This window comes from Vulpes lagopus, chromosome 5, assembly GCF_018345385.1.
Source record: "Vulpes lagopus strain Blue_001 chromosome 5, ASM1834538v1, whole genome shotgun sequence".
Taxonomy (NCBI): Eukaryota; Metazoa; Chordata; class Mammalia; order Carnivora; family Canidae; genus Vulpes; species Vulpes lagopus.
Window position 1 is genome coordinate 94,920,401 of NC_054828.1, and position 24,111 is coordinate 94,944,511.

The 24,111-nt window shown below is 50.1% G+C and overlaps 1 protein-coding gene across 1 annotated transcript in view; it reads right to left on the reverse strand.

The window, feature by feature from the left end:
- Positions 1-1,468: 1,468 nt before the first annotated feature.
- The window catches only part of POLR1A (RNA polymerase I subunit A), a 71,881-nt gene continuing 49,238 nt past the window's right edge, over positions 1,469-24,111 (reverse strand). The window contains exons 19-34 of the mRNA XM_041755116.1: positions 23,689-23,787; positions 22,653-22,805; positions 20,981-21,063; positions 19,672-19,837; positions 18,558-18,779; positions 17,484-17,698; positions 15,031-15,198; positions 13,953-14,088; positions 13,327-13,484; positions 8,463-8,589; positions 6,999-7,109; positions 5,807-6,103; positions 4,715-4,915; positions 3,415-3,532; positions 2,720-2,884; positions 1,469-2,381 (exon numbers count right to left, since the gene is read on the reverse strand). Of these exons, the coding sequence (XP_041611050.1) occupies positions 2,281-2,381; positions 2,720-2,884; positions 3,415-3,532; positions 4,715-4,915; positions 5,807-6,103; positions 6,999-7,109; positions 8,463-8,589; positions 13,327-13,484; positions 13,953-14,088; positions 15,031-15,198; positions 17,484-17,698; positions 18,558-18,779; positions 19,672-19,837; positions 20,981-21,063; positions 22,653-22,805; positions 23,689-23,787 (2,520 nt within the window). The 3' untranslated portion in view covers positions 1,469-2,280. The remainder of the gene's footprint in view (positions 2,382-2,719; positions 2,885-3,414; positions 3,533-4,714; positions 4,916-5,806; positions 6,104-6,998; positions 7,110-8,462; positions 8,590-13,326; positions 13,485-13,952; positions 14,089-15,030; positions 15,199-17,483; positions 17,699-18,557; positions 18,780-19,671; positions 19,838-20,980; positions 21,064-22,652; positions 22,806-23,688; positions 23,788-24,111) is intronic.

Here is a 24,111-nt window from a genome sequence, read left to right on the forward strand (position 1 = left end):
GGACAGTAGAGAGAAAGAAGAGTTACGATCCAGGCTGGGAATGGGACAAAGTGGTTCATCCCTCCCTCAGCTTTCTTCTTGATTTAGAAAGAAAATGTCAAAGGCTCACAAGGGGGGTACTTGCAGGAATGTTGGTAGGTTTTTTTTTTTTTTCTTAATGAGAACCCAAAAAAGATAAAAAAGAAATGAAGTTATCAGCAAGCAAGTAGGTAGGACAGTAACACTCGAAAGGGCAAGGTGGGGAGGACATCCAAGAACAGTGGCTTGCTCCAGCATCTTGGGGTTCTGAAAGAATTCACAGTTTCTGTGAAGTTTGTGAACCCCACCAATCACTCTCCATTCTACTTTTTTTTTTCCCCATTCTACTTTGATTAAAAAATGTTTATGCACCTTGATCTGTCCTCTTCATCAGATTTGGCTTGGACCTACTTGTGGTCCTTCCCAAAAAATCAAAAGTGCCCTCAGAGCATTTACAATACACAGGATATTCTGAAGACTATGACATCTTAAACAGCACAGGAGGCCCCCCAAGAAAGCTCCTGACAGAGAGAACTGAAGTGAGCGTATGATGCCATCAAGGGGGCCAGGGGATTCCCGGCTCACCACGATGTGCAAGCTCTGGAATGTCTGCTTACAAAGCAGGTGTATCCTGGGAGAGAAACATGGGAAAACAGAGGTGCCTGGGAAATACACAGCTGGATTGAGCAGAAGAGGCCCGAGGTTATCATCTCACCTCCCAACACAGGTTGAGTCTAACTTCAACATGTATTATCCATATTCTGGGCCTGATCCTTCACCTTTGTACCTTCAGGGTAAGTAGGGCGGAGCTATGGAATGTACCCACTGATGCCGAGCTATGGGGGCCAGGCAACCACGTGTTCATTTGTCCAGGGGTTACCTTGTGATCTCCAGAGGAACTGTCTTCCACAATTCTAGTAAGGAGTGGAAATGACCAAGCAGTGAACTGGCCCACTACCCCAAGAACATGTGCCTTAAACTGTGGCACAGATCCTACTGTGACCCTTCTGCCTGTGCCCCTCAGAAGCTGCGCATATTCCCCTGTATCTGAGCCCTAGTCAACTGTTCCTGCTGCTTCCCCCATGTGGGCATAGGAGGCATAGGGTGGACCTGTCATGTGTCTGGAGGGAGCAGCATAGTCATTCTCCCCAAGCCACGCCTCCCTTCCCACCCCCCACACACGGCTCCTTCCCACTGGCTTCTACTCTCCTGGCCACAGGGCCAGAAGCTGGCTCAGGAAAAGGATGCAGCAGGGGCTGGCTGGGGTCGGAGGGGGAGGCTGCAGGGGCCAGGCTCTCCCCTACAGCCTTTAACAAGAACAGAAGAGACCCAAGACGTGACTGTGCTGAGAAATCACAGTCCTGGGCTCTCAAATCACAAACGCAAAAACCACAAACCAAGGGAAAAAAACAAAAAACCCAAGTCTCTTCAATTTTTTCCCCTCCAAATAGCTAGTTCCAGTGATGTTTATTACTCAGCCTGAGCTGGAATAACATTAGACAAAAATAGAAACAGCCTCTAGTTTTACAAAGCCTTTGTACAAGTCCTCTGATTTTCTGTTCATGCCAGGGTCCCCTGCTGTGGTGCCAGAGGTCAAGGGAGGCCCAGATGAAGCAGGGCCCACAGAGAGGGTTGTGGGCCTCAACACGGGGCTGAGAGAAGAGCCAGGGAAGATAAGCCAGGCAACTTGTTCAAACAGTCCAGCTGGTGACTCAGGGTTCTAAGTGTGGGGCTGAGCTGCTGGGGTCCCAGCCCGGGTACAGAAGTTGGGTGGGTAGAGGTGTGGGCTCAGCAGGCAAAAAGACTTGGGTGGAGACTCTATGGGAACTCTGCCCCTAGGAACTGGCGTAGCTGGGAGAAGCAGGCCATGGGGCGACAGGCTCCAGGTTCCCACTCGAGAGCCCCCAGGGATCCTGCTTGTAGCCACTGGCTGCTCACAGCAACAGGACCTCACCTCCTTGCTTCAGAAGGTCACAAAGTGGAAGGGCGGGCCACCTCAGAGGGACTCAGGGGACTCAGTGAACCCTGCTCAGATCCTGAGACGGGGAAGGGCAAGGAATGCTGTCACTTTCCAGGTGAAGCTGGTCCAGCCCAGGTGCCAGCTGCTTTTTGAACCCCCAACATCACTGCTGTGCCTAGCACAGCCACTCTGAACTACCTGGGACTCTGTTCTCCCAGGCCTCTCATGTGACAGGCAGGCCCAGCCCTCCCCCAGGTCCTCCAGGTTATCCTCCAGGCTGGGCGGATGGTACACGGTAGCCACTATCTCAGCGGCTGCTTGAGCTCGAATAGGCCTGTCCCGCCCTTGACGACCTTCCCGACCACGAGGCAGGCAGAAGGGGACCTCAGTTCATCATGCGATCCTGGGAGACACAAGAGCCCTTGTTAAGTTGGGGAGGGAGAAGTTAGGGTGATGTCAGGGGCTCAACAGAGGCTGGGAAGATGGGGCATCTCAGAGGCCAGCAGAAGGTCCTGTGTCCTGGAGGCCAATGAGGTTTTGTGAGGTAGCACTGCTTGCAGAAAGTGAGCAAGGCCCTCCTCCCTTTCCTTCAAAAGGTAGAGGTGGCTTTCCCATCTACTGCTTGCTCTTCCTCCATGAGATTCTAGGATTTTATCTGTGTGGAAGGAGTGTGGAAGGTGCCCAAGGGATGAACCTGTTTGCCCAGAGCAAACTTAGGAGACGGAAGCCAGGGGCACTGACCCATCATGGTGGCCTGCTTCAGAAACTGGAAGCTGGTCTCAAATGTCATCTGCTGCAGAGGGGAGGAGTTTGATCGGATCCCAAAGCGATTCAACGGCTTGTAAACGCCCTCGAAGCACATATAATCAGCGACCAGGGAGAGATGGCGGGGATCGACCGCAATGCCTGTCACACGGGCAGCAACACGGGAAGGATTATGTAATGACAAGGAGACAATTGGGACAGCGTCACCTGACTCAAGCCAGGGCAGAGGCTCAGAGGTCAGACCTTCAGGCTCCATGTCCAGCTCAGTCACCTGCTCACTTGGCTACTTAGCCCCCAACCTGGGCTGTGCAGCCCTCTCCCACCCCCATCCCTGGCCACCATCAGCACAGCCCACTCTCCATTTCTATCCACTAGCCCAGGAAACAAACTCTAGACTTGTGAGACATGAGAACCTAATGGCATGGTTTCACTTGGGAGCCAAAACCGTGAAGGCAGGCTGGGGCCACATCATCAGACAGGAGCTTCTTCAGAGGCTAGATGAGAAAACAAAAGTCAGGAGGGCCCTCAGTGATGGGACTGAAAACCTGTCCTCCCAGGTTGCTCTCATGGTGTCCCACAGGCCACATGCTCACTGTACCAACATTTTGGTTCCCCACAGGGCTGGCCCACCATGCAGGCATCTTCTGAGAGGTCTCCATAGCTCCTCTTACCGTACACGGCAAACACATCTCTGATTTCCTTCTCGATCACCCGCAGTGCGGCCTCAATGCCATACGTGCTGGCCATGGCATGGATGTCATTGGAATAGAGGCGGCTCAAGTCCAGAACCTAAGGGAGGAAGGAAGGGCTGAGTGGGAGGGCCTGGCCTTCTGCTCCCTTCCTTTGGCATGATCCACCCTGGCTGAGCTCCTTGTCTGGCAGTCAAGCACAGCTGATGAGGACATGGTGAGGTGGCCCAGGATTAGCAAAGGGGACAAGCGTAGGCAGAGCTACAGGTAGCCAGGCCCCAAGGTCTGTCTCGTTGTCACTACCAGAGCCCAGAGATAACTTGATACCTGCTTCAGGTTAACAGGAAGAAAAATATTTACTTAACAGACTTGTTTCCTAGGATTGAGACTTTCTTTGGTAGGTGAGGGAGGTTCTCTAGTAGACACTTAAATCCCTCTCCAGGACACATGGGGCAGCGATTGGGGAGCTCCGTGGGGGAAAGCCGGGTCTCATCAGAGGCCTGAAGCTCCAGTTCACCTATTCTGGGGCCCCCGAGGTGGCAGGTCACTATGGCAGGTCATCCCCACAGGACATGGTGGAGACCCTGGGCTTGTTTAAACAAACCCCATGAGCCTGACAGAGCTCACCCTGCCAGGGGCTGAGTCTTAGGAGGTATAAGCCCACCCTGCTCTGTCCTCAGGGAAGTATCAGTGAAAGGCTCCAGGGCAGCAAGGACCTTTGTAAGGCAGCTGCTATGGGAGGAGAAATGTTCCAGGAAGGGAGAACTTTGTCAGCGGGGTGCAGACCTAGGAGAGTGAACGATAGGGATCCTAGCACTTCAGTATTCTCTGGGGAAACACCAATGCCTGGGCGCTGAGAGCATCTCAGAAGGTTCTGAGAGACACAATGTGGGAGAATGAAGAAATAGCTTAGATGGATGGACAGACATGCTGCTGGAGCAGGTGGGACAGAGCACACTGGGTGGCTGGTCTGGGCCACTTCTGCTCCCAGGGTCTCCTTTAACAGATGAAATGAGCAGCTCCCAAGCCAGTAACTCAGCAACTGTTTCTTACAGATCTACTTTGGGGAGGTTTTAATTTTAAGGAAAAAAAATACAGCCAAATTAGTTTGAGAAACCCTGGGACAGATAAAATTAAGCTGGTTTCTTTACCTCAAGTCATAACTAGGCTAATGTGCATGTGGATGGATCCCCAAGAAGAAGGCCCAGGGATGGCTGCAAGGCCCTGAGCCAGTAAGGACCTCATTCTCAGCCAGCAGACAACCTGGAGGTGGGACAGGTACCTCAGCGTATTTGAACAGCTCTGGCAGGTTGATTCCTTCTGTGTTTAAGACAAGCTCCTTCTCATTCTTCTTGTTGGTGGTTTCATTCAGGAGGCATCTTGTGATGCCCTTAGTTGCATAGACAACAGCACTCTGGGCCAAGGACATTACCAGAGAGGTCATGTCAAAGTTAATCTTCATCAGAGGGAGCTTCACTGTCACCTGCAAGAGGAGGGAGATTTGTGCCTGGGGCGGGGGCCACCCTGTAGCCCCAAGAGGGAGGCAGAGCCCTGTCCCCCCACCTCCAATGGTTCCCCAGGCAATGCCTTCAAAGTTTGCTTAGCAAACAAGCTTGCTTGGCTGGGGGCAGGAGGCCCTGTAGGGGCAGGCTGGGTGTGTAGTGTACACATGAACACTGGATGGCTAACAGACTGCACACAGAGCAGCCATCTCCAGTCACCCAGATGAAGGTGCAAATAGTGGAGTGACACCTTCACAGATGCTGGTGAAAATCCTATCTACTCAACAGTGCCCTCAATAGCCTTTCAATCACCACAAAGTGTCACATTGGTCATTTCATATGTGTAACCTGCTCAATGACTCTTATCCACATTGCCCTTTGGGAACCACTGGACTTGATCAAAGCAAAGAACAAAAACATCAGTCTGTGTGTAGCTGTGCAGGCATCCTAACTGGCCCGCCTTTAAGGGAACCCCAAAGGTGGTGACTGCAACTCTGAAGTTGGTGACCAGAGGCCATGGGTGTGAGGAACCAGCACACTCCCGCTGGCCTCCACAACAACTCTGGAGTACTGGAAACGAAACGAGGTGAGAGATTTAAAAGTATCCACAGGGCCCGGCCAATCAGACTCACATATACACACTGTTCTGGAAGAGTCAGAAAGAACTGGCCCACTAGGGGTTTGAGTCACATGTGTACGGCAAGGAAATGGGCAGAGGGTCCACAGCTGTCACCAGATTCTTTAAGGGATGTGGGACTATGAGAAACTGCAACCCACCACCATAGGCCCAGCAGGCCCCAGTGGGCCAGCACTGGGGGAGCTCAGCAGCAGGCCCCTTGCTGGAGGCTCTGCTGGGGTGGTATGGCACTGACCTGGCACCACAGGCTCTCCTCAGTGTCGTACTGGTAGTCCTCAATGAATGGGTGGGACTCGCGCACAGCCTGGACCCGGCGCTCCTTGGCTTCAGCTCCCTGGGGCTCCCTGTTCTGGGTGGATTTCCGGGGCTGTGTGAGGGGGACGGCAGGTGGCGAGTCCTCGGGGCCGGAGCCCACCTCTTCATCTTGCTCCTGGGCCTTGTGAGCACTGTTCCCAGAGATGTGCTCTTCCTCCTGCATGTCCTCATCCTCGTTCTCCTCCTCAACCTCCTCCTCCTCGCTCTCATAATCGACCTGGCAGGGGAAGAAGTACAGTCTGTGTCACCTGAATCCCCACACGTGTCTGGACTTAGTCTGCAGAACAAGCACCCCGCAGACACCTTATCTGTGTTTTTTAAAAAATTTGAGAGAGAGAAAGAGAGAGAGAAAGAAAGAGCAAGCAAGCATGTGCACACGAACAGGGGAAGGGGCAGAGGGAGAAGCAGGCTCCCCACTGAGCAAGGAGCCCAACAGGGGCCTTATGTGACTGGCCCCAGCCAAGCTGCTACTCCCTGGGCCGCCTTCTGTCTTGGCAGCCCCTCCCCTACGAATGCTATGCTGGCCCCTCAGTCCCAACTCCCAACACCCTTCCACTTTCCACGAGCGCCCTCTTGCCTGTCAATTTACTCTAAACTGCCCTCTGTCCTAGCAGCAGTCATGAGATTGGCTTTTTTTTTTTTTTTTTAAGATTTGAGAGACAGAGCAAGCAGGCAGAGGGAGAGAGAGATCTCAAGCAGATCCCCACTGAGTGTGGCATGGGGCTCAATCTCACAACCATGAGATCATGACCTGAGCCAAAACCAAGAGTCAGAAGCTTACCTGACTGATCCACCCACCGCCCCCACGTGACTTACTTTCATTGTAAAAATAAGAGGCAGCCTGACTTCATGTCCTTGCAAAAGCCTCTAGGTCCCTGAATGTGATTCAGTATAGAGCCAAAGGGCAGCCCTGGGATGGCCCCTGCCCAATTCCTGCCCTGTGAGCTTTATCTTCCCCACTGAGAAGTGTGCTGGGCAGGCCATATTTGCTTCAAGGTTCCTAATGGGTTCCAGCAGGATAATAAAGGTGTGGCTTATGTGACAAGCAAGTTTCCTGTAGGTGTGACAGAGGGATGTGACCACAGCCCCTTGACCCCGGCCAGTCCCCTCACCTCCTCTTCTTGCTTCTCCTTGCGTTTGGCATCAGAGGCATCAGCGTCTCCCTCCTCAGCTTCAGCGTCCACAATGGGCCCCTCCTCTTCCTCATCGCCTTCCCGTTCTCCCTGTGATTTGAGGATGAGGAAGAAGACTGGTTCTAATACCCAGTGCTTGGTGAATCCATCTCTCTACCCATCCATCCTCCTTTTCATCCAATCAGTAACCTATCTGCCTGCCTCCATTTATTATACTATCCATCTATTCATTTTACTTCTACCTGCCACCCTCCTAACCACCCATCTCCCTACCCATCCTCCTAGCCAAACCATACATTCAGTCCATGCTCTGGGGCAGCCCTGCATTCCCTGCCTCCTTCTCTTCAAGCTTCATTTTCACACGTATCACTCGTAAAATCTTGCTTTAAAAAACACTAAAAAAAAAGTGACAAGGCTTTCCAAGTCATTAAAAAAATGGTATAAAATATTGTTCCAAATATTTTTGTTGTAGGTGGAGATGAAGAGAGAGGATTGGCCTGGTGGTACTACTATATTAAAAACCAATTATTTACACCTTCTAGCCTTGGCTCCTAATTTCTTGTAGACTTCTTCCAGGTGCCTTAAGGATAGACTGAATAGCCTTTCAAAGACCATCCATCCCCATCTGTGTTCAATTAGCCAACTGGTAGACCTCCCGGGCCAAAGATCTAGTATTCTCTCTGGCCTGGGAAAGTCTGTCATTTTAGGGGTGAAGAGAAAGGCTCAGAGACAGGAGCTGACATAGCTGAGGCCCTAGAGCAAGGTAGAGGCAGTACCAAGTCCTCACTACAGCCCTCCCAGCCCCCCAACCAGGCTGTCTGCATTGGCACTTGCTAAACTATTGCTATGTAGCCCTACAAGCCAGTGCTGGCTCAGATGACACTAGGCAACCTGCTCCCACACTGCCCCTCTGTCTCCTGGCAGGTGAAGTATCATCATTCCTGGACTATTTTGCCCTCCAATGGCTTCTCCCCGGTTCCTTCCATTTTTATTCCTATAGCCTACATTTCCTGCTTCCAAATGCCTCTCTTAGTTCCTGCCAGTACTCTACAGCCTCACTTCACCCAGCCCAGGGAAGTCAAGGGCAGAGCAACATGAAACCAGAAAAAGAATTAGAAAGCCCAGTGGGTACCAATACTTTGAGCCTATTCTCAGCATAAAAATCACTTACAGAGTGGTCCTTGAGAGCAGACAGATGGATGACCCTGGGCCCTTACCCAAGGCCAGTCAGACTTGTTATCTAGCAACCCCATTGTGGCTCTGTCAGCATGGCAGATAAATGATAAAGTACAAGGAAAGAGGGGCCAAAACCATGAAGGGGCTTGAGGTGTGCTGAAATAATCTCAGAGCCTTCCTAGGACAGAAGACTAAGGCCCTAAGTAGCCACCCTATAGGCTTCCCAGCCCTGGGACTCTCCCCTGTGCTGTCCCCTGGGGGACTCACCCGATTCCTCTCCGACTCCCCAGAGTTGTCTAGATCCCGCTGGGTAGCTCTCCGAGTGTTAACACTTCTGAAAGCTGAAGCTTTATTATTCTTCTTTCTGAGGGATTCCATCAGAATTTTAAAGAACCTAAAGTGAGAAGAAAACCACACAGCCCCATTCAGGACCAGCATCTCTACTCTCTAGGATGTTTTGTCCAGGGGACTCACAGCCATCTAGGACAGTGTCAGGGATTTACACATGAGATAGATACAGCGTCTCCTCTCAGCTCACTTCCCTCACCCTCTTGCTGTTTCTGAAAGGCACAGAGCAAGGCACACTTGCTTCACAGCCCAGCAGGCCTGGTCTGAACCTATGTCCTGCCACTCCTCAAGTGTATGGCTTTCGGCATGAGAGTCTCCTGAGCTTTAACTCCCTCATCTGTAAGATGTAGGTATGGATATGTACTAGGCAGTCATGTTTTAAGGCTTAGAAATGACCCCCTGCCCAATAATTGTCACAAGGCCTGGCAAAGTGGGTGGTCCGTAAGCAAAGTTGCTAGCACAACTGTGGCTGATGTCTGACGAGGACCACAGACTCTATAGCAGGAGAGGGGAGTCTGGTCCAGGACTAGAACTGTTCCCCCGCCTGCCCTCGCAGCATCTCTAGAAAGTAGCACGGCTTGGGCCTGACAACTCCTGTCTCCTTGGGGCAGGAGCCCCGATAATTTGATGGAAGAACTAAGATGTGCAAGAGTTCATCAGAGTTTTGAAGGGCAATGATGACTTACTTTGTGGCCATAAATCATGTTGACAGGTTGGAACCAAACCAATTTAAAAGAACCAACTTGCATCAGAGCCTAGGGGGCCTTTCCTGGCCCCTCACCTTTCTTCTGACTTTCCTATTTTTAAGCTCCTTTAAGGCCTCACCCTGCCCTCTGCCCCCTGCTTCTCTTTTTTCACAGAATCTCTTGCCTGTCTTCTTCTTCAGGCCAGAACAGCATGCCAAAATGGATTGCTTTTAATTATATTAAGTATCAGTTCCTCAGCCAGCCAGCCATCTTGTGCTGTCTCAGTGCCTATGATGTGTGTATCATGTGCCCTGGGAGCAAAGCAAGGATGAAAATACAGGAGTGCAGTCTTAATTTAAGTAGGCAGGTCAAATATTTACTATTTTGCTTATTAACAGCAAAAGACTACTGTTCACTCTCCTTGTTTTTATTTTTTTAACTTTTTAAAGTTGTGCGTGGTTTGCTGAGGTTTCTGCCTTGGGCAGAAAAGTCTCCTCAGCCACCAATCCAGGGAAGAACCTGGTCACCAAGCACTGAGGATGGGGACAAGGGCCACATGAGGGAAGGCCAGCCTTGACTTGAGAAGATACAAACTGAGAAGAGGGGGTGAACGAGACGTTTCTGGAAGGCCAGGCTCGGGTTCAAATCTGCTTTCAGCCAAAACTGGAGAGGAGGGCCTCAATCTCATCTGTACAATGGGACATTCCCACCCTGACTCAAGCCTATCACATAGTGAGAGGAAATGGGATAGATGGGGATGTGGAAGCTGTAGGCCTGCTGCCTCTCTGCCCCCCAGCTACTTTGGGGCTGCTGCTCTGACTCCACTCTCTAGGCTAGTAGCTTTGCGGCTGGCCAGTGTCACCTCTCCAAGGCTCCTCCCTGCAGCCCTCCACAACTGGCCCCACCCCCAAATACTCACCTGCTCCTACCTGCCCTGATGCATCCTCTGGGCTCTTGCCCAAGCCATTTGCTCTGCCAGCAATCTCCCCAGCTCCTCTACCTGTTGGAGCTGCACCCAACCCCCAAGGATGCATTTGTGTGCAGATGGAATTTCCCAAGGAGACCTTCCCTAATCTCCCCTTGCTGGGAATCCCTTCTGCCTGGCCTGCCTCTTTTAGTGAACAAGATTGCTAGAGAACATGAGAGGTGAGAAAGCAGAATGAACCCTGAACACTGAGTGGCTGACATGTGACTAGTGTGCCAGAGTCCTCCCGAGGGCACAGTTTGCCCTTCTGTGGTTTTGCCAAGAACAAGGGAACTGAAGGCCCACAATGGCTGCTCTGTGAGGTTTTGCTATTTATCAGAATGTGGCAACCAAAAAGGAACAGGAGGGATAGGCTACAGGGAAACTTCCCATTCCACATAAATAGTTGCAAATAGACTATGACCCTTGGGTGTTTCCAAGAGTGCCTTGGCAACAGCTCCGCCACCTGCTGCTTGCAACGTCGATTCAAAGAAGCTGTAATTGCACACTGCCAGCTTGGTTGTTTCATGTCTGGGGACAGGAGGCCAGAGCTTAGCACTTGACTCCTAGCTCAGTGCTCTTTCTACTTCACCACCCCAAACCACCTTCCAGATGATTTAAACTAACATCCAAAGTGACAGATTTCAGTACAAATATTTACAGAACTTCAAGGCTTATACACCTCCATCTAGAGAAGTGCCTCTGTGTTTTCTTTCCTTCTCCAATCTACTGTCAAAATAGTCTCATGATCCAATAGCTGGGAGAAGAAAGAGGAGGAGAGAGAAAGGGCAGGGGAGAAGAGAAAAGGCAGGGGAGGAGGTGAGGGGCAGGAAGGGAGAAAAGGTGTGGGGCGGCGTGGTAGGAGGTGTACTGTCACTCTTAGGGAGCACACTGACATTTCCCTATGGTCTGTAAGAGGTCTTCATGTGGCTGCTGTGCTGCCCAAGCCTGTCAAGGATAGTCCAAACCACAGCCCAGTTCACACATTACTCCTTCTCTCATTTTTGGCCCAATCTGCTTGAGTCGCAGAGTAGCTCCACCAAGAGCCACCGCACATGGCTTTGTTTCTCACAGCTTTCCAAGTACAGAAGCAAAACACAAACTAGGAGCTGAAAAAGTACTTCACGTCTGAGAAGCCAGGCCTTTCCCTCATCAAGAAAAAATTTTTAACAGGTGATGGATTTTTCAATTCCCTGAGATAATGTAAGTAAAAAGACCTCTCAGGACAGCCTAGCACATACCTCATGCTGACCTACCTGCTTGGCAGGTGAAAGCCCAAGGTGACTAGAAACGGGGCAGACCATGCACCTTAGCCTGCTCTTGGTAATTCTCAGGAGGCCATGTGATCCTAATTCCCATTTCTCAAAAAAAGGTTGCCTGGCCAGCACAAATATGCAGTGCTCTTGGGAGTTATGTTCCTCCACATTAATTAATGAGCCAGCAGGCTGGAAACATGTCTCTTATGACATGGCCCAGCATCACAAGAACACTGGATCTGCCTGGTAAAAGGAACCATCTCCACCTAGGCAGATGGCAATGCATGTGTTCCCCAAGGCCCAGCCAGCAACAAATTCACCCAGGCTCACACAAACTGCGGACAGGACCTGCCAAGAGGTAGTCCCTTTCCAAGGGGATGGGTTCACAACCACGCTCTCCCACCACAGTACCCACCATCCTGACCGCCACGTGTTTGGAGGAGGGCTGGCCTGAAGCCAGCTCACATATTCAGGTGAGGGAGAAAAAGAGGGCCAATGGCAGAGCAGGTGACTTTTCTGGCCACATTGCATCCATGACTCAACTTTGAACGGGTATCACTCAGTGAAGGTTGGGGGGATGACTGAACCAGCGGGCTCTGCCTCTACTCTGCCCCATTGGTTCTCCATTTCAGTGAGGCTCAGAGAAGTCCTGAGAGCTAGTCTAGATTAAAGGCAGTGGTTGGTGAAACAGGCTCCTGCTGACAGACAAGATCTATTTGGGTGTTACCAAGTTTCTGAAGATATATGAATTAGTTGCTGGTATTTAAAAATTCGGAAACTTCTTATTCATAAAGGCAAAATCAAGCAACCAAATAGCCAAAAACAGAAGAAAAAAAAATGGGAGGAGAGGCTTTCTTTTTTTTTTATTTTTGAATCAGAACATTTGGCCACCTTGACCCACATTCCTGTCCCCCTAAGGCAGATTCTGCACTCTCCAGCCTGTTGGGGGCCTCCTTACTTGCTTCACTGGCCAGTTATCTGCAGGGCCCTGCAGCCATTTGAGTTTGTGTGGCATGATCTAGGGTCAGCTGGTCAGTCAGAAGTTTCACTGGCTCTTCCTGGCATACCCCAGCACTGGTATGCCCACCACCCTACTCCTGTGTACTCAGCACATGGCCTGTACTTTTTATTTTTTTTTTTAAAGACTTATTTTTATTTATTTATGATAGACATAGAGAGAGAGAGAGAGGCAGAGACACAGGCAGAGGGAGAAGCAGGCTCCATGCCAGGAGCCTGACGCGGGACTTGATCCTGGGACTCCAGGATCGCGCCCTGGGCCAAAGGCAGGTGCGAAACCGCTGAGCCACCCAGGGATCCCAGCCTGTACTTTTTAAATGCCCATAAGAAACTTACACTTGAGAGAAAAGGATGTTCATTCTCCCTACCAGAAGGGAACCAGAATTTCTCTGTAAGAAGCTGCAGGGAACCCAGCTACAGAACAGGGGTTTAGTTTAAAAGCACCATGCCATTGGACTCAAACACAATATAAATGTATTAGTAACCACATAATGCAGCCTGGAACATCTTGTCAAAAATCACCGCGTGCTGGCCTGCCCTCATAGTAGCACCACTGTGACAGAGCTCCATCCTCCTTCCGGCACACATACTTCCGCATCTTAGAGCCTCCACAGCCGAGAAGACAAGATTCCTCAGCCAGAGAGAAGCAAAGTTTGAGAATGGTGTATGGTTAATGTAGTCACACCCACAAGCCAGATTAGGAATGAGGTGTCCAAATTAGGCTACAGGGCCTGCTGTTTTCCCAGATCTTTCCCTTGAAGGACCCATTTAGACAAATGCACTGAATCTCTAGGAGGCCTGCGGCCTGGACACTCAAGGCCCATGACAAAACTAAACAATAAATGTACCCAAGTCCTCACCTTGTTTCCATGAAGTGCAGGATGTCCTCAGGTCTCAGGCACTTCTCCTGCTGGTAATATGCATGTGGCAGGAACTGAAACCGCAACTGGTACACCTGAAACTTGTCCTGTTTTTCTCCAATACAGAAGGACTCTTGGACGTCAATTTTTTCCAACACCTTGAACCAGGTGGACAGAGAGAACCCAACTTGCCTGAGTTCCAGAGAACTGCACATGCCAAGAGGGTTTTGAAATCCAAGGGTTTAAGGGGGTAGGAGCAGGGGCCACAGGCCAAAACCCCAAAGAAACCCCACTGAGCTCTGCCAGTGTGAATCCTTAAGGGACAGGGACCCACAGCTAGTAGGTCACCTCCAGAGGATGGCAAGACTGCAGGCAGCAGACTCCAGCAGCACCAGTAAGCTACTGCAGGAAGCATTTTTAAGGCACTCGATAATGATGCAGAACTGATGATTACTTTTAAAGCTTACTGGTTCATCCCTGCTTAGCACCTGGCAGAGGAAGCTTTTCCCTCATCTGTGGGAGTCTGAACCCAGAGTCTGAACAGTCAGCAAATTCTGTTCTTCACAGATGAGAGATGCAGGAAAATGCCTCCACCCAGGGTGCAGCCAGGCCCAACAGACAATTACCTCCCCTAAGCATACTCTGGTGAGTTGCTTCTTCAGACTTTTCACTCTCTTCAGTGCTTTCTTGGTGTTGAACACAGGCACGCTCATCATGGGGGTCTTGATATTGGCACTGGCCACCATGAGAATCTCCCTCAACCTATCACAGAACAAGGGCACATCATAAGAGATATCCAGATTCCCTATTTGTGTGAGGTCTTTCTTATCAAGATGTCAGGGCTCTTCTAGGATCTGAGAAGCCTTGGGATCTTGCAAGGAAATACGGTGGATCAGTAAGTCCCAGCTCTGGCCCACTGCATGACAGGAAGTGACCCTCATGTCAGTTTTCTCCAGGGGAGCATGGGTTCTTTCCTCAAGGACAGACTAGTATTCTTGTTTCCTATCACCTCAGCCTTGCATACACTAGATGCTTACTAAGAGCTTATGGAATACATGAGAGATATGGGTGGGTATGGGTAAAGCATCTGCAGTGCTCCTAGTGTGTGCAGGCACCATCATGCTCCTAGCCTTGCCTGTGAGCTCTGTCAGCCCACAGAGCCCAAGTGCATGGTAGGCCCTGGCCTCCTCCCTTCCACAGGTCGAGGATCCTGAGGTTAGGGAAGCTGAGGAATCCAAGTCTCTCTGCCAGAAAGTGGCAGGGCCAGGTACTGAATGCAGGTGGGTCTCCACTCTTTCTTTGTGGCCATCATCCTGTAGATGCAGACACTTACCTGAAGGGCCACTGTGGTTCACATTCTAGGTGAATGGTGCCCCTCGAGTTAGGTAACCAGGGTGCATGGGGCTTGTTAACCATATCTGTTCCTGAGTTCTGACCCTAGGAGTGCAACTTCATAAACATCCCAGGTAACTGATAGAGGAATTGGCAAAGGGATAAACAGAGATTCTAAGAGGCCTAGGCACTGATTGAGCCACAGAAACCAGTTGGGTTCCAGAAAGTCCAACCCTAATCTCCATTTTTGATGAGATGCCCACTTCCTTCCTTCCCACTATTTCTCTGTCTCACTTACTCTCAATTAAATGACTTCTCCCCAGGAGTGGGCTTAGGACAGACCCCACCCTATGCACCCCTGCAGCCCCACACCTTGGAATGCCCAGGGTGACATTCATCTCGCCTCTGCCAGCAAAGTGGAAGGTGTTCAGGGTCATCTGTGTGGAGGGCTCTCCAATGCTCTGGGCAGCCAGCAGGCCCACAGCCTCACCCGGGTCACATAGCGAGCGCTGCCACTTCAGCTGCAGTAGAGTCCTCAACCTGAAATGGGGCAGAGGGTGGCAGGGGTTAGGAGTGCAGACACCACCTGTCTATCTGTTAGGAGCTGTCAACGTCACCCAAAACCAGGGTGCATGGCACTATCAGCTCACCTTCTTTCTGGGCTTGTTATTTCTAGGTAAATGGTCCTTCTTCTAATCCTTAAAATCCCATTACTGACCCTAGGATGACCTAAATTACACAGTATAGATCCCAGCTAGGTGGCTAAAGCTCTAGATGTCCGTGCTCAGACTGTTCACACTTGCCCAGAGGATGTCACATGTCTACTCTGCACCAGTCACCATGAGTGCCCTTAGCAGTGAGAAATTCTGAGCCTGCTATTCATGTTTTCCTTTGTTAATTCCCTTTTCCCCACCTCCCACTGTATAAACTAGGAAGAGGTTCACCAAAGCAATTATGGGGATAGGGCTGGGGAGGAAGGGGAGTATTTGTTTTCTTAATTGGTGCAAATGGCTGCAGGTTACTTGGGTAGCATGCATGCTCTACAGTTTTGTGATTTATTCACCATTCTTCCTATGAAAGCTAGCTCTTTTAAAACAGCCACAGGAATACTGCATATTATCGCAGCAGCCATGGAACAAGGAAGGGGCTCAACCCACATAGACAAAATGCACGTACTAGAGAAAGTGGTAATGCTACATTTCTAAGCAAGTGCTTTTTAAAAGTCAGACTTTTCTCTGGGGCACCTGGGAAGCTTAGTTGGCTGAGCGTCTTGACTCTTGATTTCAGCTCAGGTCATGGATCTCAGGGTCATGAGATCACGCCCTGCATTGGGTTCTGTGCTCAGAGGGGAGTCTGCTTGAGACTCTCTCCCTGTCTCTGCCTCTTCCCCTGCTCATGTGCACTCTCTCTAAATAAATTAATTAAATCTCAGAAAGAAAGAAAAAAAGTCAGACTTTTCTCTAACCTGCTGTGTCATCTCTCCCAGTTACTTCAAACCGCTGAGGTCTGGGTACCTGTCAGTATTCCTGACAGAGGAGTACCTCCAGAACTTTGGAGTTTCACCCTGAGCTTGTTGCTTGTTAACAAGTCCCCTGGGAGAGCCACTGAGGCAGCACTGCCTCCCAACTTGGCCCTGCAAACCCAAGTGACACTCCCAGGGCTAAACTCTCCCACTCCTCCTGCAGTGCCACTGCCCATCCTTCTGAAGGTAAACAGCCAGTGTCCTGAGCTGCAGGGAGGCAGGTGAAGGGGCCGAAGGGGCCATAGTTCTGGCGATAAGTCCAAAAAGCCTAGCCAGCGCAAGGAAACCTACTCAATGTTTCATTACAAGGTGCTAAAGCAGGTGCACCCTGACATTGGTATCTCTTCCAAGGCCATGAGCATCATGAACTCGTTTGTGAACGAGGTGTCTGAATGGCTGGCAAGGCTGCCCGGCTGGCCCAGTACTCAGGCTGAACCACAATGACATCCCGGGAGGTCCAGACAGCGGTATGTCTGCTGCCGCCTGGGTAGCTGGCCAAGCACACTATATCTGAGGGCACCAAGGCTGTCACCAAGTACACCAGCTCTAAGTGACCCAGGGCCTTCCATTAATAAAGAGTGAGCTGTTCCACCCCTCAAAAAAAAAAAAAAAAAAAAAATCCGTACTTTTGAGGTCTTCCAGCTCTGTAGGCCAGACTCAGTGAGCTGAGTGCAAAGGATCCCGTGACTAGGGGACTGCTCCAATACAAACCCCACAACAGCCATTCCTTGGAGACACTTTTGATGTTTTAATCCAACGTGGCTCGGTGCTGGTACATGCCTGGCTTCCCATCTACCCAGATTACAGGATTTTCCTATTTATTGATGAGCAAGTCACAAGTCCAAGCTGAGGACTACACGTGGTCCTTCATTCCTAAGATTTCAGAATCCAAAGCTCGGAGAACACCAGGAAGTTAGATCCAACCCTTCCTGAGTGGCTGAGCCATGGTATTATAGGGCCATGAATGATTTGCCCTGGGTCAGAGCTAGAAGCTACTGAATAGTGAGCAGATTCCCTGCTTCTCACTTAGCCATGGCTGTCACGCCAAACTTGAGAGAGGTCATTTCTGCAGTTCCCATCCAGCAGAGCATTGTTTTCTGTCTTGGCCTAGGCAGGGAGTTCACTCCTGTTCTTGCCTGTCCTAGAGCCCTCTGGGCCTGCAAGGTGTCTTTTGTTTTACTTCCCTCCCTCCTGCTGGAGGCTCAAACCCAGGAGGCTGCCCTCCCTTCTGGAGTGGGTGAGGAAGGGTCCGAGAGGCAGATCCTCCCTCTGTGCATGTCCTGTAACAAGTCAGTGTCATTACCTGTCTAGAGAAAGCTCTGATTTCTTGTAACTCTTTTCTGCTTGAGCTGCCCACTCGAGACTGTAGTCATCCACCTTTTTTTCAAATGTTTCTGACACCGATGCAAAATAGATGTCTGGGCGCCAGACAGCCAGACTTGGGTCAGGACAGGGAGCTGCCTTCTTCTGGTATTTCCTTCGACTCTGCTCATCTAACTCACCCCACATCTTCAAGATCTGAAAGGAAGTACAGGCCTCAGCCACATGGGAGGAAACCAGGAAGGGGCTTGTCTTCCTGGGGACATCCAGCAGGATAAGGAAGATCACAGGCACTGGCTCCAAATCAGAGTACGGAAGGAGAAAGAACCAGACCACAACAAGAAATCCACCTCAACCTTCAGGACAGGGGTGAACAGAATCCATTGCAGCAAGTACTTCCTGACCATGACTTTCTAAGCTCCTCATTCTGGCACATTCTAACATAGGCGGGGCGACCACAAAAGTTACTATTCACACTGGAATTCTTTTAGAGTCGAATGGGGAACTGTCATTAATAATGCTAGCATAAAAGGCAAAGCCAGGACCTCCCTAGGCCAACCAGGACCTGCCTGCCCCTCATCCAGGCTTTCACATACTTGATGCCCCAAAGCTATCCCACACTAACTGCTTCAAAGTGCTTCCCCTTCGCCTCCTTGCTGCCAGCTGTGCTTCCTGAATGGGAGGGCTCAGCAGCAGAGGGGGAGATGGGAGAGAGTGAATCTGGGCATTTATCCACCACCCTCTCTAAGAAGCCTCCCTACTGCCCACAGCCAGTCTCTCCACTTCTGGTGGCTGCTCTCCCTGTTCCTGCCCACCTGCAGTTGTAAGGACAAGTTACCATCCCTACTCAGTTTCCCCAAACCCTGCCCACACCTTTGTAAAGTAGTCCCCTTCTTAAATTCTCATTTGAGAAATCTGTTTCCATTTGTTTCCTAACAGCGAATAAAGCCAGATTATACAATCACACCCACTGTTAGGAAACTAACCTGTTTCCTCCCAACCCTGACTGAGACCTCTATGCTCCAGGCACTGGGGACACAGCCACCCCTCAAGTCACCTGGTGTGTCCCAAGGCTGCGGCCATTCTGGTTCCCATCCTCAAGATTCAAGGCTTTCACAGCTGCCTGAATTTTCTGTGAATAATTCAAGAAGGCGCCTTTTCTCTGCAAGGCATTGGAATGCTTGTTTTGCCATTTTTTGATGGCTCTGAAGTGACGGAGAGCTTTTTGGGGATCTGCTCTGGATAAAACTTCATGAAGATACTTCGATTTCATTATCACCTAAACAAACAAACCACACACACACAAGACCAAAGAGATGAGGGCATGACACAAAAGCCATGTCACACAACCTCCCAGGACCAAGATGGTCGGTATGGGCCCCTCATAACGCCTCTCAGAAGGGCTGGGCACCCACTGCTGACCAGGGCCCTCGCTGTGTATCCTGGATTTGGGAGCTAGGGGTTTCAGGAGCTGTAGGGATAACAGGGGAGACCAGCACATTCAGCACCCCTCCAGAACCCAGTGGGGCTTCTAGGGAGAGAGGAGGAGAGGAAGTGACGTCAAAGCTCTGGAACAGGTGCAAGGATGCAAAGGAGTCAGCACTGCAGTGCAATCTTCAACTCTGCCATCTGCTATGTGGCCATGGGCAGATCATGATGGCTTTGGTATCTGAGTGCAAAACGTGCTGACTACTCAGTCAATGGTGACAGGCATTTCTGAGGCAGTAAGGTATGGTGGTATGAACACCACCAGTCTGTTTCAGATAGGCCTGGGTGTAGACACAAGCTCTGCCATACACCAGCTAGTCATGATACGCTACTGCTCCCCTCAGCTGTAAGATGGACAGAAGAACACCCACTTCCTCAGGTTGTGGTGAGGACAGAAGTAGTGTCCACGATGTACCTTAGCTTAGGGCCCGGCATGTGACAAATGACCCAGATGGCAGCTGTTGTTCTGGAGGCACATGGGCCTTTCTGATGTCTTGTGCAATCAAAGTCCCCATACCGGTTGTGGAAATGTCAAGTGTGTCAAAGCACTGGATGGTGCTTTCTAACCTTTCCCACTTGGCTTTTCAACAGCTCTATTCCTGCATGGCAAAGCTCAGGGTGTGAGGCCCATGGCGCAGCTCCGGGCCCCACTCCCCACCACGCACCAGGGCTAGGCATACTACCTTATAGTTGCTGGCGAGGAAGGGAAACTGCTTGGGCTGCAGGAACTGCGTCTTCGGGATGTCCAGGCCATCCTCCCCATACAGAAACTGTACCACGCTGCCATCGCTGTCGCGGACTGTCAAATCATACTGGACGACCAGCCCCTCCAAGTGCTTGATAATACATCTGTACAGAGACCAGGGCAGTGGAGTGGAAAGGGGGACTGCTGTTTTGCAGGCAGCCAAGCAAGGCTCCAAAGCCCCAGGCTCCAAGCTACAGCAGCTTGGGGCCAGCAGCTGCACTTCCTGATGCTTCTTTGGGAGGAGGAAGCTGCAGACATGTGAACGAAAGCCTAGTTGCCACTGCTTGGCCCTTGCTCTCACGTCCAGCCCCAGCAGCTGGGACTGCTGCCTGCCTTTTGGCTGGCTGCCTCAAAGAGCTCTGCCTCCCTGGGCAGATGTTATCCAAGTTCCCAGAGAACGGGACTTAAAAGCAGGCCTGAAAGGCATGGGTATTTCTTTTTGCCATCTTCTCCATTTCCTACCACCACTTCTATCAGCACACGTTCTCTGGGCTCATGAAGAACCACGACCCACAGGATGCCTGGGTGGCTCAGCAGTTGAGCACCTGCCTTTGGCTGAGGGCATGATCCTGGAGTCCCGAGATAGAGTCCCGCATCGGGCTCCCTGCATGGAGCCTGCTTCTCCTTTTGCCTGTCTCTGCCTCTCTCTGTGTCTCTCATGAACAAATAAATAAAATCTTAAAAAAAAAAAAAAATGCATGACCCAAACCCCCCAAGGCAGAGCTTCTCAATGCTGCATTCCAAGGGAGGGGAGGCCGGGGCACAGGGATCTGCCGTCCTGTCCTACCGGTCACTCTGGAGTCAGGCCTTGTTCAGGTTTAAGCTTCATTCCCCTCCCCCTTGCCCAAACAGGTCAGTTAGAGGGGCTACTTCTTCCCTCTCCTCTCAGCAAGGACAGAAAACCAGCAGGTCTGGGCCTGGCATCCTCTCTGCACTGTCCCAGATGCTGAGCCTTCCCAAGGCAGATGAGCTCCTCACTGCTCAAGGCCTTTCCCTGGATTCATAACTCCATCCCAGGGAGGCAGGGGTGGGAGGGGAGTGGTGCGTTTGCAGAACACAGGGGCTCTCCACAGAAACTTCTGAGCTCATGCTCTATCAATCTGTTAGAAGGGGAAGAATATCTGCTATTTTCTGTTTCAGGCCACTCATGGCAGTTTTTTAAAAGTTTTTTCATCCAAAGGGACTGTAAGTGAACTGTCAATGACAGCATAAAAGATGACAGAGGTGACAGAGAAGGTGCTTTTTACCTTTGGAGATAGCCGGAGCGACTGGTCTTCACAGCAGTGTCCACTAGACCCTCTCGCCCTGCCATGCAGTGAAAGAAGAACTCCTGTGGGAGAGATGGGGCCGAGACCCAGAGGTGGCAGTGAGGACAGGGTGCTTCCTGAAGGGTGGCACAGGCTAACCCTGCCAGCAGCCATGTCTGATCTCCTACGGTCCTTGGCTCTGACAGGCCCAATGGTCCATTGACTTCACCCTCCCCCAGGGTTACCTTTGACTTTCCTTGCCTGAGACCAGAGGGGCAAGTGGATTCTGTGTACAAGAGCCAGGAGCACCCTACCAGCACTCATGCGTTCCACCTGCAACATTTTACCCCATGCCCTACATCCCACTTTCCAAATGGAAACAGTGCTGGGGCCTCATCACTCTTCCATTCAGCCCACATCCCTGAATTCTGCCCCCAACAGTGTCACCAGAGACACACATTGTTTTCTAAACATTTTAATTCATATATACTAAGAAACACACTTGCAACAGTAGTCAGCAAATGTATAGACACACACACATGCACAGAAGACAGAAAACTCACAGAAGAACTTTATGAAACTAACCCATCCCTTACTCAGATGCTTTTTTTCATCACTCTGTTCTGTTTTCAAAGAAATGCCAGTCCCTATTATAGTGATTTCATGATTCCTAGGGGGTCATAATCAGAGTTTAAAAAGTTCTGGTCTCTAACATCTCTCCTCCATCCTTTGCCAGAGGCCATGGGTGATCACTGGAGAGCCCATCCATGTGGGTCTCAAGACCCCTTGGAGCAGTCAGTGGCCTTGAAACAAAGGGCCGATCCTTATCACAACGTGGTCTTAGTTGTCTGATCTTGCAGAGATGCACTAACCAAGGAACAAAAGGCACTAACATTCACAAAGCCATTTCTGACAAATATGAAGAGAAAGCCTTTTTCTTAGGGAAGAAGCCTGTTGTTGACCAAGGAAGAACTAGACCTTTACTACAGCTACTCAAGTCTCCCACTGTGAAGGGGCTATGGGAGGTGCTTTTAGTGGGGATTCATGAAATCAATCTCTGTGATGTTCCTTTTGTCAGTGGAGGGCACCCCGGGGAGGGGCATCCTCTTCTCTAGCTGCCTTCAAAGTAGGTGAGAAATGGTTTAGAGAGGGCATAGGGCAAGAAAAGTTGGAGCTGCGGGATCCCTGGGTGGCGCAGCGGTTTGGCGCCTGCCTTTGGCCCAGGGCGCGATCCTGGAGACCCGGGATCGAATCCCACATCAGACTCCCGGCGCATGGAGCCTGCTTCTCCCTCTGCATGTGTCTCTGCCTCTCTCTTTCTCTCTGTATGACTATCATAAATAAATAAAATTAAAAAAAAAATAAATAAAAGTATAAAAACTGTTTAAAAAAAAAAAAAAAAAAAAAGAAAAGTTGGACCTGGGAATGGTCTTATGTATCTTTTCACTTCTCAGCAAATGCTGAGGTCACTATGTGCCAGGCCCTGTAAAAGCTCTTGTGAACACAACAGGGTCCTCATGGGCCACAGGGTCTAGTGAGTAAGCAATAAATAGCTCAGTATTTAGTACTTGATTGTCCTTGCTCAAAGTTCAAAGTTGTTGGTACAGGTCATGGGCCTCCTACCACTGAGCCTAGCAATGAGAAGAGCCAAGAGCAAAAACCAAATACATACAGGAGGCTTGATGCCAGTGAGGAATCTGCCAGTGACGAAACCACCAGCCCTTGGGGTGAACTCATAAGGCTCAAAGCAGGGCAGTGATTTGCCAGACGCCATCAGGGGGGGTCTCCGACCTTCCAATTCGATTTGGCCTAGCAGGCACGAAATCTGGAGGAAAAGAAACCCAAAGGAAACTCAAGATCCACACATGTGTTAAAGCTTTGTCCTAGCAGAGGGAAAGCCTGCTATGGAAGAAAAGTTGTATGAAAACTGGTTTTAAAAGGCCAACCTAGATTTTCAAATAAATTAGAGGAGCTTGTGTTTCAAGGAAAGAGCTGTGTTTTCCTTTTGCTGACTTATCAAGATTTCATACATTTGGGGTCACTTCTAAGTGGGCTATGTTGGTAAAAGAAGCCATGTTTCAGAATCATCACATTATACCTGGAAGGAACCAAAAGGCCCTAATGGAGAAATTGAGGCCTGCAATTACCTGAAGAGAAGTAATTTATTGTGATCCTTAAATTCTAAGGCCAAAAGAGAATAAAAGCACCTCTTAATATTCATGCAGGTGAGGGGAGAGCAGTATGTCTGGATTTCACTTCAGTCAAGAGGGCTTCCTGATGGCCTTTGGCCTCAGAAGCCCACTCTATAGTGCTCTGCACTTGCCAAGGTCCTCAGGACTTTAAGAAGAAATGTTAACATTTGTGAACATACTGCAAGAGCACTGCAGCCACCCAAAGAGGTAATAGGCCTTCAATCAGAGGTCCTCTAGGACAATGCTTATAATGATAAATGAAAAAAAGCAGGCCATGACAGGATCTCAGCTAAGCCTGATTACACACACACATGCACTTAGGCCTGTGTTTGTTTATAATATTAATGTGTTAGCAGTGGTTACCTCCTGTACTGATTTCCATATGCTTTCTGTTTTTTAGTGCTTGTTACATTTTATATGGAACATGATCCTTTTAAAACTGAAAAAAATCTGCAAATTGCCTCCTGCCATCACCCCACCCTTCTGGCAAACCAGCCGGCCCGCCTTTGCTCACACCTGCATGGTGTTCACAGTTGAACCTTTGGCTCCAGACTGCACCATCATCTGCAAGTTGTTGTCTGGGAACTGTCTGTGCAGGCCAAATGGCATGCATGCCTGCAGATTAAATAAACACATCAAGTCAGTGACTTCACTCTCTTTTGAAATCCCAAGGTAATCCCAAATCACAAGGTAAACCCAGGATACGGAAGCAATGAACTTAGACTATTTATCCAGAGATGAGTGCCATATCCCACTCAAAGTAAGAGGTCTCATTTGGCTAGGATCCTTTTGCTAGAACTCCTAGAGAGAAATCTAACAAATGATGGCCCGCACTCTTCTGATACCCTCTGCCAAGAAGCCTGAGGCTCTTATCACTGGCAAATGAGAACAGAAAGGGAGAACCAGAGGGGCCTGCATATCCAGTTTGTGATTCTAAAA